General features: G+C 38.2%; 1 protein-coding gene across 6 annotated transcripts in view; it reads right to left on the bottom strand.

The window, feature by feature from the left end:
• Positions 1-5,459: 5,459 nt before the first annotated feature.
• LOC139120741 (probable JmjC domain-containing histone demethylation protein 2C) overlaps positions 5,460-19,916 on the bottom strand; it is a 94,320-nt gene continuing 79,863 nt past the window's right edge. For 4 of the 6 annotated variants that reach the window (XM_070685280.1, XM_070685283.1, XM_070685281.1 and 1 more), the window contains 12 exons: positions 17,026-19,581; positions 16,532-16,592; positions 14,202-14,406; positions 13,349-13,716; positions 12,747-12,881; positions 12,290-12,456; positions 11,192-11,974; positions 10,684-10,855; positions 9,815-10,036; positions 9,497-9,628; positions 8,596-8,906; positions 5,460-8,343 (listed from right to left, as the gene is read on the bottom strand). In XM_070685280.1, the coding sequence (XP_070541381.1) occupies positions 8,131-8,343; positions 8,596-8,906; positions 9,497-9,628; positions 9,815-10,036; positions 10,684-10,855; positions 11,192-11,974; positions 12,290-12,456; positions 12,747-12,881; positions 13,349-13,716; positions 14,202-14,406; positions 16,532-16,592; positions 17,026-19,581 (5,325 nt within the window). In that variant the 3' untranslated portion in view covers positions 5,460-8,130. The remainder of the gene's footprint in view (positions 8,344-8,595; positions 8,907-9,496; positions 9,629-9,814; positions 10,037-10,683; positions 10,856-11,191; positions 11,975-12,289; positions 12,457-12,746; positions 12,882-13,348; positions 13,717-14,201; positions 14,407-16,531; positions 16,593-17,025; positions 19,582-19,916) is intronic. The other 2 variants (XM_070685282.1, XM_070685285.1) reach the window with 1 other exon arrangement.

Here is a 19,916-nt window from a genome sequence, read left to right as displayed (position 1 = left end):
TTGATCTTTCCTGGTCCATTTTATACTGAAAGCCCTAGGTTATTGGAACTCAGAAACCTGAAAATGAATCAATAGTCCTAAGATGCCCTCTGAATAATGACTTCACGCTGTGAACAGTTGAAATTATTATTTCAAGCTGTTAATTGCAATGGTATAAATTTTCATGTGACTTTGTCAACTCTGCAAACCTTTTGACTACAAGGGAAACCTAGGTACAATGAACAAGGTTTTCAAAGTCATCTTACATGTTGATACGGTTTACAGATGAGCTCACTTGAGTTTCCACATCGGTCAAAACCTTTGGATGGCTTAGATTTTGGCAAATTAAGCTGTTAGACAGCTTATGGACAGCTTAAAGATTGTAAAATAAGCTGTACTTGGGTGTGGGATTAGCCTTGTCAATGCTGTACAATATACAAATACCATGTCACTTCCCTTGCTGACAACTGAAATTTAGTCTGGAGTCAAATGTAATTATTGTCAACAGTAACATGAAAGGTACACTTGTACATGGAAGTATTAACAAGTTATAGACTTGGCATTATTCATGATTTTAGAAGTAGAGCAAGAAATATTTTACAGACTGTAAAAATACTCAAAAATGTGTCAGAAGTTTCAACAAATGAGGCAACATAACCTCGATGAATTTTCCAATGCAATGGCGCCCTCTACGGGCATTCAACATTATATTATAGTAAGAGAAATTCACTTTTCAGATGTACTCTCATTCTCAATGCCTTTACTGATGAATTGCTCTGGGAACAATAGGTTTTAAAACTGCTAGACTATTGTAACTGTACCCAAATATGATCACTTTGAAATATCTTGTAAATAATTTACAATAGTGTGGAAAACCCCTCATTATGAGCAGGTGTGTCACATGGTTGCAAAACATTAAAACTAAAAACAAACAATTTCCTCTGTTGATGTGAAAGAATTTTATAAATTTTTATGAGGTAATCCATGACAAATGAAAAACCCTATTTAAAAAGCAATTAAAAAATGATTTTGGAAAGAAAAACTTCACGAAAAACTAGAAAAAAAATTCAAAATGCTATAATGCAAACTTCATGCGGAGACTCAAACGAAAGCATGCAAATATCATTCCAATGTCACTATTGGAAATTTTGTTGATTTTGGAAAAAATTATGCAAATTTTCAAATTTGTATCCATGAACAAGACACACCCACTTTCAGACACCATTCAAATGTATATTTGGTCAACCTTTCACAGAAAGGCAGCATGAGAGAACCTCCCCTTCCCACTAGCTCCTTTATGAGACTATTCAGTGTAGATCTTTTACATAAGCTGCTATAGCTATCTCTTTGAGTAGTAAATTATTTCATCCGAAGTAACATAAAGCCACTGTGAGAAAGACCAATAAAGAAATCAGTGTGCATTATTTTTTGACCAAATTTTCATTGTGTCAAAATATCACTGCCATTGTGACCTGTAGCAAATTGCACATATTCACTCTATATATTGCCATGTGACTGTTGACCTTGGTGGATCTTTGGAGAATTACAGTCTAACAGACAACACACAAATATCACCAATCAAGATGTGTTTCAACTGAGATGTTTGACAAGTGAAAATTGTATTGGCAACTGTGCCAATACAATTTCAATTTAGATTGAAAAAAAATGACACAATTCCTGGTTTGATTGACGATGGTTTCTGAGAACCCCATTTGTTCTGCAGACTCAGTACTCACAAAAGATCACGTGAAGGCTTGTGCACCTGAGCTGTTTGTACCATGGTCCATTCGAATTGGGGAAGGGAGGGGGATAATCTATTGACAAGTGAATAAAGTGATTAATTCCTGAAGAGATACAACAGTGGATTAAATTTAATATAGAGGATTGCAAATGTGTAAATTTGTTAAACACATAGAACAAGCAGTGTACCAATATGTCAAAAATGTATTCTTTAAGATTCAGCAAATTGGTGATCATGTTAAGCAGCAATGTTAATTCAACATCAGTGGATTTCCAGTCAAACCTTTTACTCCATGGTGATAAGAGAGAGAACCAGGAAGTCAACTTCTAAAGATGGCAGCCAGTGTGTGATTCTTTAGAGATTGGGGTCACTGGAAGTAGGTCATTGGGCAATGACTCGCTGTTATCAGAGACAGGTTGTGATTGGTGTGTGTTGCAGTAATCATGACTGTGTGGCATTGTGGCAGCCAATCATAGACAAATTTTCAACACCACACTTCAGTGCATCACTAGAAATCTCAGCTGTTATGAATTTGGAAGAGAGTCAGTCATTTATCTCTGTTTTTATCATTCTATTTTATGAGTTGATTGGAGATAAGTCGGAATCACTATTTATGTAATCACAAGACTATACAAAACATCACCAGACCATGTCAATTTGGAATTTGTCTGGCACAAGAGGTTTTATGGTGTAAAAGATGAGTGTTTGCTCAGCTGGTTCACTCATTGATTCAGATATGGAGATTGAAAATGACATGTCAGCCTTGAGTGTAGCATGTCCCAATTGGTACATATCAAGACATACTTGGATTAAATTGTAAAAACAGTTATAAAAGGTACCTCTCTCAATCCCTAGTTCTTGTATATGTGGATGTGTGAAATGCTTGTTAATGCTGTTAATTGTAACAGCAATATTGAAAGTAACAGAACTAGGTTTTAGTTTTTTTAAAGACTATAGGGACACAAAACAATGATCCTCAACTGCCCTAAAACAGATTCCACTGCAAAAATTTAAGAAACTAAAATATCTTACAATGGGTATATTGTTCTTGAAATTGTGCATAATGTTGTGAGTATATCTTTCTGCATTTGGTTGTCATTGTTTACAAAATATGAACAGGAAAAATCTCAATAATAAATTCTTTCACATGTGAGATTGTGGGCAACGTTTATTTAAACAAATTCAACATCGCTATTGGTTTGACAGCGTGTTCAGTGAAAGAAAGGTGTTTTAGATCAGTTTTGAAAAACATCTTTCTGGTCCCATCCTTAGCTCTCATTTACACTTATTCATATCAAGGTGAGCAATTGGGATAATTAGGTGCTTGTCTCCGTATGTATATCAATCCACTGAGATATCTTGAAACCAATGCACCTATTACCTTAAAATATGATGTGTCAGAATTCAGACAGACATTTTTCTATCTTAATGCTAGAATTGAAAATATATCTGCATGTTTTATGAATCTCTGGTGAAATTGGTCGATTTTCAAGTTTTTTTTCTAAAACACCTTGGCTGACAGCCTTTAAATGTGGTCTGCTGCTATGCTGCCTAATAATGAGTTACTTGATTATTTTTATTTAGAATGATCATGAAATACACAAATATAAATTTTTGGGATCAATATTCCAATTATTGGTACAACTTTTTACTGTATCTGATAGCTTTGAATTTTATTTGTAGTTGTCTTGAGGCGATTTCATTCTGGTTTCGTGGTTGTGAAATACGCATATGAAAATTATCTTGCCCAAGTTTCTCATTATGGTCAAAATATCTTAATCTCTGAAATTTGTCTGATAGCTTTCACTTTTGATTCGCTAAACTTCAGTTCAGGAGTAAAGAGCCATACACTTTATTTTGCACACCTTTTTCGTACATGGTCTGAATGATTAAATGTCCATGTTACTACACAGAGGGGTAGGTTATACTGCTCCACGGATTCTCATAAATTCATATATAAAGGGTTTCATTCTGCACTGAGTATTCTGTAGGCTAATTTCACTCTTTCAAATTTGCTTTTGAGAGACTGTAATTAGAGATGTTCAACTGTTTAAAACATTTCAAGTTGTGTCATATTGTGTTCCTATATCACCGGCATCAACAATTTCACAGAAGGAAAATATGATCTGAAATGATCAGTTTAATATTACATCTTCTACAAATGTCAGCACATCTTAGAGTGTGAAGTCTCTGTTACATTGGCTTTGCAGCATTCTACCACCCTACCACAGTTGGGCTGTCCCTAGGTGTTCATAGCCGTGTTCCTATGATGACAAATGAAGCTATGTCACAGACAACATTCCATCAAATGTACTCATAACATATGCAAATCATGCACAAAACATATTCTATATTCAATTATAAATGACATCACATCTGAACTCACACATCCTCTGACATGAAACCCTCCATTTATAATCAAACGAAAACTATTATTTTGTACCTGTAAATGATTGACTGTAATTCAACAAGTGCTGTATATATCATATTCTACACATGTAACAATTACACCAGACATTGTTGCAGTGTATTCTAAATGTTGTATTTTTAACACCTTGTTTCATACAGCACACGTTCATATACCATGCTTCATTAATAATAGGGAACTACGTATTCCACACATGTCACAGGATGTAGTAAATGTTATACACCTACTTTTATAACCTATGTAGGTTCCTTGTACAGTAACTTTCTACAACATCGGACAGAGCATCCCTCTACAAGTGATGTACCTTTCAGAAACCATTCTTTGACCTTTGACCCAACAGCTGTTTTTATAAACTATGGGGAAAACCTGATATAATCTGATCTGTTTTAATTATCTTGACATCGATTGAGTCACATGAAGAGAAGTCCAAAAACTATAAATTTACAAGGAATAATTCTGCTGAGCTATGATCTTTGTCATTATGCAAATTGAATTTTATTTCTGCATGCTTCACTACCATATGGACTGTACATCCACTTCATTGTATGTATAGGGTATTCCAATATCACTGTAATTTTGATTTTTTCTCACAAAATCAGACCATAAAAAGTGTGTAAAATACACAAAACAAAATACACCAGGAATTATGCCTTTGTGACCTCATGCCTCCACTGGACTAAATTCCTTGACATTAATCTCAGGATTTTGTGTCTAATTTTATAATTCATCCCATAGATCATCTTTAACACACCACATTCTCATATCATATTAGCTTGCTACACTGAGTCATAAATTAGCAACAATACTTCACTTTCAACACACTTGTCACATTTCAAACATAGAGACCAGAGTATCTGATAAATCATGGCTTCAGACCATCTTCCATCAAACATTACATACAGCATATTTCATTATCATATGTAGGATGTAACATTTCACACACCGTTGACTGAAACGTTACACCATTTCATACATTACATGTTACACGTCACATTCTAAATGTCATGTATCACACCACATTACATTCGACACCTCCACACAGTTTTACTTTTAATGGTTGTACAATGTGGAACACTTTATTTTTATTTTTTGTTCCATCTTCGTCAGTTTGTATATAACTCTGTCAAAAATTCAAAATTGTCCATGTTTGACATACAGTTTGGCCTTCAAAAGTGAAAATCAAAGTGAAAGAGACAGCAGATATTTCTCATTTCTTACAAATAGGGATTAACTTCATAATAAGTTTACTGAAAAGGTGTTTGGATGAAAGTTACGGAGGGGTGTCAAATCACATACACAAGACACAGTATATCAATATTCAACAATTTTTAATAAGAATGGTTTGATTTCTAAAAGCTAACCAAGCCATGCATATAGATTCCTCAATATAATAAGATGTGATATTATATAGAACTTCCTTTTGACACAATGGCAAAACACTTACTCTGCAACCATATCCATATAAAAATAGTCCTATGGTTTGTTTTTTATGTACAATGAAAACTGATTAGGGGAGGAAAAAAAACGCAAACATTCTCATTATCAAGGGACTAAAATAGTATGAAATCTCATTGAAATCGCTGAGAACATTATAGGCTTACAGAGACAATTTCAATTGCAGTCAGTTGGTGATACTGTGATATGTACGATAACACTACTTTTTGGAGAGGTGGGGGTAGGGGTTATTTGCGCTCAAAAACACATAAACTATGAATCTAAACTGGCTAGTCTTGCTTTGTTTCATGTCAATTGACTTTACAGTAGAAAAGTTATTCGGTAGGTTTTACAAACTAAAAGGGCCCTACAATTTAAAATCTCTGTGACATGGAAGCTACAATGCTTTTTTCTTTCTCCTTTAAACCATTGAACAACACACATATAGAGGATAGAGTAGAGATTATAACATTCAGACACCCTAATTGGGTTCCCTTGGACAAATCAAAAAACATTAAGGCACAAAAATAACAGCAATTATCAGAACATGATATTCTGAATTTTGTGTTAATCACCAAACAATAATTAAAACAATTACATTCAGAAATATTACAAGAGATCTTACAAACACACTTTTTTTGGTTTGTTTTTCCCCTTTTTGTCTTTTTTTCCCTTCTCTTTTACGTTTTGTTACAAAAGTCTAAAATCTGAGACAGGACGACTACTGCAACTTGAACAACTTTGAGAAACTGCTTTCAGATTTTTTAAACAATTATAACTATTACAAGGCTTTGGCTTGGGTCAGACACAAACATCTTAAGCTGGTGGCAAATTTGGCAGTTAAAAATAAATCTGATTCTGTTTTGTCCCAAGGAAAAGAATTTTTGAAAGTTAAATAAAAAGTATCTTTTAATGTCCAGAGGATGAGCATATGATCATGTCATCATTTGCAATGTTAAATAACTGCTCTTTCCTTGAGAACAGTTAGAGATGAATTTCACCAATTTCAGTATCTTAAGCCTAGCCTTCAGACTTTACCTTAGATGAAAAAATAGTAGTTCTTTGATGAAAATTTTGACATTTATTGGGTATCCATATATCAGGACTTGTCTGGATCACATGACAACATGGAAATAACGCAACATTTTATCTCCACATGAGGGCAGTACGCATCAGAGCCACCACAAATGATAACACGGGTGCATCAAACAAAATAAGTGTAAGAAACATGACAAAACTGAATATAATGAAAACACCTGCCTTAAAGAAATGAAAAAAACAAACGCATATCAGAGACTTGAACATTTTCAATTAGTCCTTGTATGACAAACAAAAACGATAAAAAATGAAAAAAATTAATGATACGATTTGAACTATAGCACCCAATGAACTGAACCAAAATGATAGCATCATCATAAGATACATATACAAGAAGAGTAATTTCATATTCACAATTATTTAATTACCATTTCTCTTATTCTATTTACATAGCAAAAGCCAAAAAACACAAACAGACAAAGAAAATAAAAAAAAAAACCGAAAAACAAAACCAAGAGACTGAATAGTTCAGTCTTCAAAAGTACACAATGGAAAATGTAATTTTTTAAAAACTTTTTATGTACACCATACTCTTTCAGTTTCAATTTGTATCTTTTCAAGAAATTATTGGAATGTTCAGTGTTCTAGATTAGAAGCTTTAACTTCCAAAGTCAAAATCATCATGAAATAAGTTTTTCTCCGGTCTCTTCTACTTCTTTCTCTACAGTCAGGAGTTGTCACTGAAACTAGCATCATAATGTTCACAAAAGTCTTATGCAAATAATATCAGCACAGCCCTGCAGATAAAAATAGCAATCTTTCACACATGGTCCTGGGCCAGTAATCCTATTCCTGGAGGTCAGTGGAGACACAAGTATGTTGTAGGCAGACAGCAGACTATGTTGAACTGTTTACGTGTAACAGCTGCTCCAACAAAGCTTTCTCTACAGATTGGAGTTCAAGCTCTATGGAATTTACAGTAAAACTGACAGCAACAGCAATCCTGAAGGTCATCGTGGCCTTCTGACTTTTAGTAGATTTGTCAATTTGTCAGCAAGCAACACAGTTCACATTCTGAAGAGTTGATCTCCCTATTTGAGATTTGTTTCTTCAATTTGGATAATCAAGACAGCAGCATAATATCAATAGAAAGCCACAATTCAACAAAATGAATTTTTCTGAACAGTCCACTTCATGATTCAGCTTGATAAATAAATTTTAGACACTGGGCCGGCAGCACAGTGACGATAAATGCATGACCCTTGGAGTGTCCACATCCATACATCTAGGTTGTGGCACAAAGTAGACAGGCAGTTATTATCTGTACAAGTCAAGATATACTTGATGTGCAGTCTATGTATCGGTAAGTCTTAGACTACTTGTCGTAACTATCTTCAAAACACTTTGAAAAACGTGACTGGAATAACACATGGACATCTGATATCTTCCTTGCTATCAGTTCATCTCATTTCAGTAGGTGGGTTTCTCAGGTGTCATGTCATCATAACATTCAGCTCTTCTTTTTGGGATCCTCTCTGAGCAGGACACCGACCGAGTCCTTGACAGCATGGTATATAATGTTCTTCACTTGGAGTTTGTCCTCATGGTTGCTATGGCCGTCACTAAGGTGACGGAATTCCTGAGTCAGAGTGAAGCACTGTTCAACGTGTTCTGGAGAAACAAAGTCTTCAGCTACTTTGATGCAGGAATTCAGATTTCGAACCTGTAACACATGACATATCATACAATGATGAGAAAAGTGTCTTTGAGAATCCTAAGGTTTAGATACACTGGGGTGTTTGAAATGAATTTCTTTTTTTATTTAACTTTTACTGTTGAACAAGCTGATGAAAGGCTTAGCAGGGAATACTCATGTTACAGTGCTGCAATTTGAGATGAATTTATTCTGGACAAGAAGAGTTAAACGTATGGTCTGTTAAAAGTTTTACTAAGCAAGGTTTGAAAGGCACATTACCTGATGAGGAGCACCAGCTGGTAGAAAGACAGCGTCTCCCATACACTGAGTGATAGCCCATCCCCTAACACCATACTCTTTTACCAATCTCTCCCTCAATTCACCGCTCAAATACCAGCTCTGGTCATGAATGGGGTCATGGTCTGGTGGACACACTTGACCTTGTTCCTGGGCAACCTTCTTCAGAAACTGACGAATCTTGTCAGTGTCCTTAGCAGCATATATGTGCCAGAGAGCACCTGGTAGATCCTCACGAGCTCTCCGCCTCTGTAGGTCATCACAGTCACTCTCGTCAATTGCCCTTAATACCACTGAAAAGGAACACACAAACCACACATATCAATTGCCATTTAAAAGCTCCTAAGTTTAGAAATTCCAGCGATGTGCACCACCGGCTAGCAGACTTTCAGATAATCACACATCATATTTTTAGCTTGACAAGTCAGTCTGTTTTAGAAAGAATATCAATATCACAGCAGTGCTGCATTTCTGAAAATGTTGTGAGATTCTTCACGGTCAGCTTACAGCTCTGCATGCGTTATGTATATCTTGCATCAGAAATATATATGGTATGCAATATTTGTCTTTAAACAGCATGCCGTATGACCATCCTAGCAGGTTTTGTCTCTGACCTTATAATAGAATCAGTACATACTAGAATCATAGGATTTTTATCTTTGAAATTTCCAAAATATTTCTCACTCGGCTGTCATGTGGATCATTCCTATAAGATGCAACTTGAGCTCTATGCAATGAGGTGATTCAAGTCACATTACTTTGCTGTGGTTTTGACATCAGAGAAACACTGCCACATTTTTTTATCTATAGCACATGACAGATAACTGCAAGACAGCAGAGTGACATGCTAGACTGAGCAACTCACAGCAACTTGACAACTCACCCCTTTCAGATTCCTGTTTGGTGTGTCCAGGTTCCCTGCCGTAGGGAAGACCAACGTAAACCATGACATTGACAGCATCTGAGATATCCAGATGTAAGTTGGTGGTGCCTTGTCGTGGGTACATTGCAGAACCTACAACAGATCAAGTGGGAGAAATATATAATGATGAATTGTTAATACCTAAGAAAAGCATACTCAACTTTGATTCCATAGAAAGGGATGTCTGTGTTGGCATCTCTGGACATTACACACATACTGACACACACACATACACTACGCTGTTGTTGATGTGATAAGCAAAATGAAGTCAGCACTCACCGTAGGCATTGTACATCTTTGGTCCCAGATCTGGCCTCACAAAGAAGTCTGGTAATCTAGATGCCAAGTTTAACTTGCCATCCCTTCTAGTGTATTCAGGCAATGGTAAACACTCCATCAGATCCTTGAATCTATCCGGGATCATCTCACTGAAATCCTCGGCTGGAGGCCAGTCCTTTAACTTCAATATCATGGGTTCATTCTGCTTTGTAACCAGTCGCTCTGTAAAACAAATGTAATGCATTTATCATATATGTTCTCTAGACATGGAGGATTCTGTGCACAGATTTTGAATTTAACATTTAGAACTAAAATCACAGCAAACAGCCATGATCTTGCAGAAAGGGTTTTTCTCGCTGCTTGTGTCCTGTGTATCTCTGGTGACTCACTTCTCTCTAACTAGCATACAAATCATCAAACGTTTGAGCTGCAAAAGTGTAAAAAAGATGATGTGACAGTGTTTGACCTTTGATCTTGTTATCACTTTATACTTCAAAGAAAGGCTGCAGACATATGGTGTGAAGTGGCACCATCAAGTCAAAACCACAGGACATACTTGCAATTCATTCCTTTGAAATTGGAGAAGTTTATTCAGACATTTATTTGAACTATAATCCTAACATCCTATAAAATTGTTATGGTAGCAGTGGTATCACAGAGAGAAATACGGAAGTATATTATGAGTATTTCAGACAGTAAAATGTATGCGCACACGTTATGATTCTGTCTGCAAGAGCATTTAGTTTACTCAGGAATGTTATTGAAGTAATGGAGAAATCTCTGCTGCACAGAGATTTAAACAAACTTTAACGTCAGACAAAAATATCTCTATATTAGGGTCTGAAGAAACACATATAAGCTAAACTTACTGTCAATGTCTTCAAAACCATCCCAGAAATCTCTCATTGGTGCACCCTGTATGACTAATTCATCTCGGCAGTTGACTAAGTCATTCTCCAGATGTCCAAACTCTTCACTGAAAGACTCAGGAATCCAGAGATGCTGCTTAAGACTCTGGTGTACATTGCTTACCAACACAGGCTGCAAAGATAAAAACACATCAATGATTTGAAACAAGTCAAGAGATACATTACATGGAAAGCTAATGTTATCAGCTGTTGCTGTAATGGTTTCATCAGGTGATGTATCAAACAGACTGATGTCTGATATACCATGATACTGCATGATACAGACATGGAACACACTAACATTAGATATAAACCTACTGATTATTTTCTCGGCAAGTTACACCTGTAAACAGGAAATGGGGTCAAAGGGTTATCACATTCACCATACTACAATATCTTCCGCAAAGATCTGAAATACGCATGATATATCTACTGTTAAAAATCAATTGATTACAAGTGCGTCACTCACCGTTCCCCTTTTCCATTCTTCCTGGAAGATACGGAAGTTTCCTTTATGGACTGGGTCATGGAGTCTGAGTAATCTTCCATCACACAGCCATGAATGAGGAACACCAGGATAAGTCACACTAGATTCTGTAAGAGTACGTCGTATTGGTGACCTGGATGGATCTTCATCATCTGCACTGATATTCAGTTTTTGTTTCACTTGTTTATCTGCAGCTTTCTCTTTGACGATAGGCTGCTTTGGCAGGGCAATGTTCTGTTCCACCACTGTGGCAATAATGTCTTCAAACGTACCTGTCACTGTCCTACAGGTGCTGGGTCTCTCATTGGCAGTGGACACAGGGGTGATGTAACCAACATTGTCTGACAGGGTTGGCTTCCCAAGACGACCTGCCGTCTTGGTCAGTAACTCACGCAGAGTGACGCACTCCCTCTTCTCAGTATCATCTGCATCCAGGCCAGCAACCTTCCCAGTTGCCATGGCAACTGCCTTGGTATCTTCATAGGAATACTGGAAAAGTTCAGACACACTCATATTGTTTTTCTTTTCATCAGTGGTCTTCTCAGATTTGCTGAGGCTGAGTTTTGTATCTAATTGGGCAGTGGTTGAGGTAGCAATGTCAGCTAGCAAATCGAGGGGCGATGACGTGATCGTGACAGCTTGACATCTGGAATGACCTGTGGCATTGTACTTCTCTCTCATCAACTTACTACTAGTATTAGTAATGGCAGTATTGTTAAATGTACTATCGGCTGGTCCATTGTCACTGGTTTCAGCAAATAAAATCTATGAAAAAGAGGGAAATAAACGTATTGCCAAAATTACAAACATCCAGACACACAAGCAGTCAAACACGTAGTTATACTGAACCGAAACAAAAAGGAAATGATGGTAAGCAATTTGATAAGCCAGCCTTCCATGATTAAAGCAAAATAGCAGTGAAATGTATATGGGATGATTAAAGCTTGTTTGGGTGGAGGGACAAATTTGACTGTAAGTTTTGAAGCAGTCGCATTCACTTATGCAAATCTGATTAATTCTAAGCTATTCTATGCTAATTTTGTCCTGCAGGCAACACTTTATGGTGCATCATTGACTGACCTGTGTAACACCATTCAGCTGGTTGACACTTGGTCTTGTACCATTGGCAGGTTTACTCTCCGTCTTCAGAAGTGTCATGTCACTTTCTGCAAAAGCACACGGACAACCAGCTGGTATGCCCCACCTTCCTCTGACTTTATGAACCATTGCACCAACCGTCCACAGTGCTGTAATACCAGGTCATAGTGTATTAGTTTTGCAACAGCTACACTTTTGTTTCACTTCTCTTCAAATGCTTGACGGCTGATCCTTACATTAGTGAAGCTTTCGGCTCTTTCAAGTCATTTTCATAAAATGAAACCTTTCATAACTGGTGGAAGAATTTCCATTGCCCTTTAAAACATTCAGCTACCATCAATTTCCACATGAATACCAACACTGTGAAATTTATAAAGAGTTGATCTCTACGATTGCTAAGCATACGACAACTGACTAATCCTTACAAGGTGTTACTTACCAGACCCTGGGATAATCTGTGTAACCATGAGATTATCTGGAACATGTGGATTTTTACTGCTACACCAAACCCAGGCAGATCTATTGCGTTTCTTTCCAGTAGGATTTTCATTATGATCTTCCTCATCATGAATTTCTGCAATATAAGATGAAACATGTTGTAAATTATAAGATGAAACATGTTAATCATTATAAGCAAAGCAACATACGATAAAGAAGTGCTGTGCCCACCTTTTAGATGCACATGGTGCATGATCACACACTGGAGATTTTGATGAGCTTTGAAAAAATGTTGTGTTGTTTCACCAAAGGGCAATACATGGAACCTCTTTACCAGTGAACATATTATATAGCATCCTTTACCCTACGAATGTGATGACTTTTAGGCACAGTGTTAGGGATACACACATCCATGCTCCACAATGGTCATTTAGTATGCTACGTATTGTAGGAATCAATAGAATCTGTTGCATTCATTTAATGAAATGTTACTATTGTCAATGTCATAAGTGTTTGTTGCATTGTTAGGCCAGTCACTTTTTCATGTATTCATTTTCCATTAGCAGTACAAACACAGAGACTAGTCCTTCAAGGACAACTTACCCTTCTTGGGTTCATTCTTCTTGTGATTGTAACAATCCAGGCAAACAACAAAGCCACATTTCTCACAAACCCAGTGGATATTGAAGAGTGTTGTATCACAGACATCGCACATCTCTCGCACACCAGCTACAGCTCTCTTCCAGGCCACTTTGGAGTCCTTGATGGCCCAACTCTGGGCTTCCCTCTCCTGTTTGACAAGCTCACAGAAGTGATCACCAACTTTGGCAAGGATGTACTGAGACACATCCACTTCCAGTCTCTTTTCAATGTCCGCCTGGGGTAGCCATGGTTGTAAGTCATCCTTATTACAATCTTGTGGATCAGAAAACCCTGCTACAACCAGTGTACCATTCTTTCCATATTTCAACCTGTTGTCAAAAATGCACATTTCTTGACATTTACAACTTTCCATGGAACACAGTTTTTGACTAGGCTACTACTTTCACAATGTACTGTTATGAAATAGATATCTGAATACAAAATAGAATTTCCCATTTGTCACTTTTGTGAAAAAATTAGATGTATTACAGAATGGTAGTCAGAATGCAGACATAGCTACTCGGTAGTTTGGAATCCTGCCATCCTACTTCCCTGGGCGGTAGTCAAACTTTAACCACTAAAACAACCAGGTCATGGTACAATTTGGTAGTGAAACTATACGGTGGAAACTCAGCGCTGGTAATTACTGATCAGTTGGAACTTGTCACTTCATTAATATTTCAATAAATAATTCAGGAGCTACTTCACTCAAAATGAAAAGCATCACGTGCACATCTTGATAAATTGAATACTTCTCTATGACCCAGCATCAATAAATTAAGACACAAAATACAGATATAATACATGTGCTTACCTCCTGAAGGCATAGAACCTGCAGAAGATATTGAGTTTGGCAGTTCTTGCAGCTGGACGTATGCGGCACTCCCTGCACTTGACCAAGTTGGCAGCCACCTCAAAGCAAGGCCCATTCTGTAGGAAGGACTCCCCTGTCCTCTTCAGTTTGGCAATGGATGGCTTAGACAGTGCCTTGGTCATGTTGAGACCAACTGGTTGATATCCTATACATGAAGTTTTGAAATAAAGTCAAATTAGATGGGAAATGCCAAAGCTACACATTATTCCTTTGTAATTTATTTTCTGACGATGCAGCACTGTGTCTAATCTGCTGCTGATACTATAGCAGAATAAAGCCAGCAATTACTGGGTAGTAGGCTAACATGCGTGATATGCCATATATGGAAGCAACACCCCTTTGTCTGTGATACAAACATATACACAGAACATGTGATTTACATGTGGACTGTATCAGTCATCTTACATTCCTTTATATTTATTAGATATTACAGAATGAAAGACAAACCTAGTTATTGTCATCCTTTACATTATCAGACTTGGTCAATACTTTGATAGTAATACTGTCATCACGGCTTTAATGACATGTGGAGTATCATTTTACAGATATCATGTCAATTAAATCACACTAGGTTATACTGTTTATGACATGTGTATTGCATTCACACTGCTAGTCTTCTAACTCAGCATGTACAGTATTTACGACAACAATATCCAACTAGAAAGCATTTGCAAGCAAAAGCGAAGTTCCAGAGACCAGAGCAGCGGAAGAAACAAGAGAATGTGTGACAAAGATAGGTGCAGAAATGAAAGAGTGCTTTGGATTTTAATATTCAGGGCTGATAGCAGTAAACACCAATACAACTAAAAGCAAGGCAGTCCGGGGAATTATAGTACACAGATTACAAATGCCTACATATACGGTAAAAACGCAACAGATACATACGGGGGCGACAACGCACGGAAATGTTTATCAGAACGACATTCTCGCGAGCCAGAGCAATAATTTTCGCTCTGCTGACCAACGCAAAAATCAATCGCTTGACGGGTAGCGCTGAGTTGTTTGCCGTAAAGAGGCGTGTCATTTACGACGATGATCAGACGAGAGGAAACATCGGACCTAGGCCGTTGAAATTGAGCCACATGCATTTTCATTTGATTAAAAGCACAGACTAAAACAATTTTCATTGCTATGTCGCTGTTTTCACAAGATACTGACCGTTTGATCTTGGAAAGTTGAGTTGCTTTTTATACGTGCAGCCAACGCATGCCGGAGCGTGACAGACAGTACGTTCACTATGAATATCCTGGCTCTGCATGGCAGGGCTGTGTGTTACCGGCGTTAAACGGCCTCCCACCACAGCCCCGCAGACTGATATAGGAAAAACCGCTGGTGACTCCTCAGAAGTACGGCGGGCAGTTTTCTTCTCTTCTCCGCCAAAACAGCCGATTTTGAGTCCAAATTTTGCATTGATCATCGTTTTCGAGCACACCCACCTCGCCTAGGTACACGATGTGCCCAGCCGCGCTTGTAAACGTACGGAAACCCTAATTTTCTGTCTCTGTGCGGGCGAAGCGAAATACGCCGCCATTGTTAGTGTCATTCAACCCATGAGCATTCGGGCGAAACAGTATAGCGCCACGTACGGCGAGTATTTAGAGAAAAATAAAATCAAAAAGCAACAAAAAACAAAGCGAAAGAAAGCTAGAATTATTAATAGCTGAACGCAATATGATAGTTGAGCAATGCAAAAAAAAATAAATAAATAAACAAACAAGAAATGCCCGTAAAACCCGTCCGAGCTGAGCGATGACGTCATAAGCGTGTCGCAATGCATTCTGGGTAATTAAAGTAAAATTTGTGTATAGCATGTTCTATGGTAGTAATACCGGAAATAGAGAAAGAAAGAAAGAAAGAAAGAAAGAAAGAAAGAAAGAAGGAAAGTGAGCAAAAACTAACAGTTCCAGAGCTGGTCTCTGGAACTAAATATCAAAAATATTTGGTAAGACTGAAGATGAGGAGATGACACCTCGTCACATTGAAAAAGAGTAGATACTGTGATGACCAGCAGAGATTACGCCCTATTCAATATGCACATGGTCAGAAAACAAATTCATGTAAATCTTGGAGCACAGCACATTACATTGGTCTAAAATATCAACAACAAAACTGTACAGAAGTACATATGCTCTTCGATAGTGACATGGTTTAACAAGAAAATCATACGTGGTGACTATATAATGTGGGAATCCATTCTATATCAATGAATGGTGATATTTAACACTTGCTGATAGCACTTGACATTTATTTTGACAGATCTTTCAACTTGCCTTTATTTTCTGCCTTTGCTCTTGTTTGTATTCTCTTCTTGGGTGCCACTAAACTCAGGCCCTGAACAGGAATGGATATTATGTCAAAGTCATTACGCTGATTATGGAGTATCTAAAATTCTACATGCTTTTTAATTCTTGCAAAAATAGTTCTTGATTGGCCTGGGTGTGTGACATACTGCACAGTGATGGAACGCAGTTGTTTAGTTTCCAAATCTACTGAGAAAGTTTTGGAATAATTCATGGCACACAAAGTTGAGTCTTTTCATTTGAATGGGATACAATATCAGATACGAAAAAAAACCAATACATTTGATACGCCTGCTTCAATAATAAATAGAACACAATTGACAACCTTAAGATATACACATGAAATAAACACAATACACAAATCATCATGAAATGTTAAAAACTGCATTCCGTTCTGCTCATTGTAACACTGAAGTCTAGTATGGCCCTTGAAACACAGCAATGTCATAAACACATTACCATACCTCTATAATCTTGTCCTGGTCTAATTCACCATAAGAACCTTTCTCCTTCTTAATCCTTGCTGGTTTCTTTTCCTCTGTTCCATCATTTGATTTATCATGATCCTCTGATTTCTTGGATTTCTTGCCCGGTCCTCTACCAGACCTTGCACTCTTAGAGTCTTCACTCTCATCCGCATTATTAGCTTTGTCTTTTCTTTTCCTCTTTCTTGGAAAGCTGGCAGATGTGCTCTCCATGCCGGACGCTGAGGCAAGGTTGGATTCATGCTGCTCTGTACTGCTTTTCCCTGCTTCCATTTCAATAGCAATGTTTGCATTATTAGTGTTCTCCGACTTTGCTAAATCTCCATTTGGCAGTGTAACTTTGTGTCTAGCTAATTTATTGGCAGATGATGATTTGACTGGGGGACTTTTGATGGGTGAATTTTTAGAGCAGTCTACGTAACAATCTTTGATCATCACTGAGTTCAGCTCAAGTTTGCAACTTGCTGACATTTTGCCATTTTTACTGTTTCCAGACCTGCCAGGGCTGGTGCTACCGTCTGAAAAGTGTCTACTATCAGTACTACAGTTGCTGTTTGACGGCGACCCGATTTTGGAGTCATTTTCTGTGTGCCTCTGCAGCCATGCCTTTTTAAGGTTGACATGAGAGCCAGATTTGCTTGGTGAAGCAGTAATGTCTGAACATTTTGCACTTGATGAAGATTTGATGCTACAGTCACTGCTGTCTGACAGGGACCCATTAGCTATTTTCTGTTGAATAGGCTCTGCCTTCAAAGTGTGTGAATGCACATTAAGCACTGTTGCTGGTGCAGAATGATGTAAATTTAAGGGTTTGTCACTTTGGTCCTTGCCGTGAAATTTTGATTTCTTGCTGGCCCCCGGACTTGTCCGAAGATCTGTGCCCAAATATTCCCCACTTGGTCCACCTGTAATTTGGCTATTTCTACTGTCTGACACAAATGCTCGAAAACTTTCTATGTAACTAGAGCCTGGGCTCTTTTTTTCCGCTGGTGATTTGTCACTGTTGATGGCTGTCACTGTTTGCCTGTCTGGTATTCCTAGTCTCATCTTCTTACTGCCTGCCGCATATTGGTGCTCCGCTGATTTCCTCTTGGCCATTGAGGACGGATTGTTGTTCAGGTTAGTGTCTATGGTGAGTGGTTCACTGTGATTTGGTGATCTCAGTGCTGACATCAACAGACTGTGTTGTGAGGAAGATGACTGGTGGGTGGCTTGGCTAGTGGTGTTGTACACCATGGACTGCATGGCATTGACTGCACTGGAACCATAGTTTGCCATTGTACTCACTGGTGTCTTATTATTATGTATTGTTGCTACAGACATACTTCCCATTCCTGCTTTCTTGCCCTCTACTTCTCCCTTACCCTCTGAGGCTTTTTGTAACTCCATTGGTTGCAAGACGGCCTGTGATAACTGCTGTGGTGACGCTACATGTAGAGGGGATTGAGGTCGCCTGCCTGGTTTACCACCTGGCTCAACTTTAGTAGGAGCAGTTGGAGACCCTGTCCTGCTGTACTTAGGATTGCTTTGTAGAGGGGGAGGCTGTCCGATAGATGTATGCATAATGACCGGAACTCCCTGTTTACTATCGTTCAATGCTTTAGGCTGATTGTACTCTTTAAGTTTTTCCTGTGGGCTATGGCGTTTATGTTGGCGTGGAGATACTGGATAATGATTGGGGGCTACAGCTGTGGCTGCTACTGTGGTTGAGTGAGGTGTTAAGTCCATTGGCTGCATTTGTTGCTCAATGGCAGCTGCTTTCTGTTCATGGAATCGTTCTTTGCCCTGTATCACACTAGTGTGACCAACTGTTAAAGGTTGTTTGGCTTTTTCCACATACCCTTCAGTATACTGTCCAGGGTTATGTTTGATTAGAGGAGGGGGTGTGGGAATGACTTGACCTTGTCGTTTGGATGGTTTCATAAATGATGGGGGTGTTGTGGAGTGACCTCTAGGGGAATGTGCTGGCTGAGTATGCGCATGGTTTGGGTTGCTAGGTTTCCTCTCTGTTTCACTGAATGCTTTCTCAACTGCCTTGTCCATGGGATTCATGATGGTATGTCTGAATGGCTGGTAACCAACTGGGTGCTCTGCTTTGACTTTGTAGCTTCCACTTTTGGCTGCTACATCATTGTGTGTAGCAGTACAGTTGCTAGGATGAGCAGTCACGTGTGCAATACCTGGTTCCTGTTTGATCTGAATTCCCTGGTACCCTGGTGCTGCTGCAGTCATGCTCATTTCACTTCTATGATGTGGCAGTGAGTGACCATGTGGGAATTCCATTTTCCGTACTACCTGCTCCGGACGAGTGGTCTCTGTATGTTTCCCACTGCCTTGCTCCGCTCTCATCTTTTGTTCCTGTATGATCTTATTTTCATGTTCCAACCTTCGTATCCTCTCCTGGGCCTCCAGATCTTTCTGTCTCAGGATTTCTTCCTGTCTTCTCTTTAATTCCCTCTGTTCCATTTGCTGTTTGATCAGAAGTTCATGGTGACTCACATGAAGCGGATCCATTGGACGAACACCGCCTTTCTCCTGTACAGAAAAAAATAAATAATGGATCAGTATAAGGTAGCAGCAAGTTACATTAAAGATCAAATTGTAATCCTCAAGTTGTGTGTTTTATTCATCCAATAACTGCTATCTTTCTCAAGGCCCCTACAAACAAGTCAAGAACGTGTTTGTCTACAATACCTATCATGTCCTAGTATTACATATGTCCAGCTCTGTAACAGTATACCCCTTTTCCTGCCAAGTCCATATTTCACCACCAGGTCAAGATGGTTAAAATTAATGAAACACAACGTATTCCATATGATGTATTTTAACTTAACACTGTACATTTGAAGGCTGTTGAAAACATAATACTG

The sequence above is a fragment of the Ptychodera flava genome, chromosome 20 (genome assembly GCF_041260155.1).
Source record: "Ptychodera flava strain L36383 chromosome 20, AS_Pfla_20210202, whole genome shotgun sequence".
Taxonomy (NCBI): domain Eukaryota; kingdom Metazoa; phylum Hemichordata; class Enteropneusta; family Ptychoderidae; genus Ptychodera; species Ptychodera flava.
This window is presented reverse-complemented; position numbering and strand designations above follow the sequence as displayed.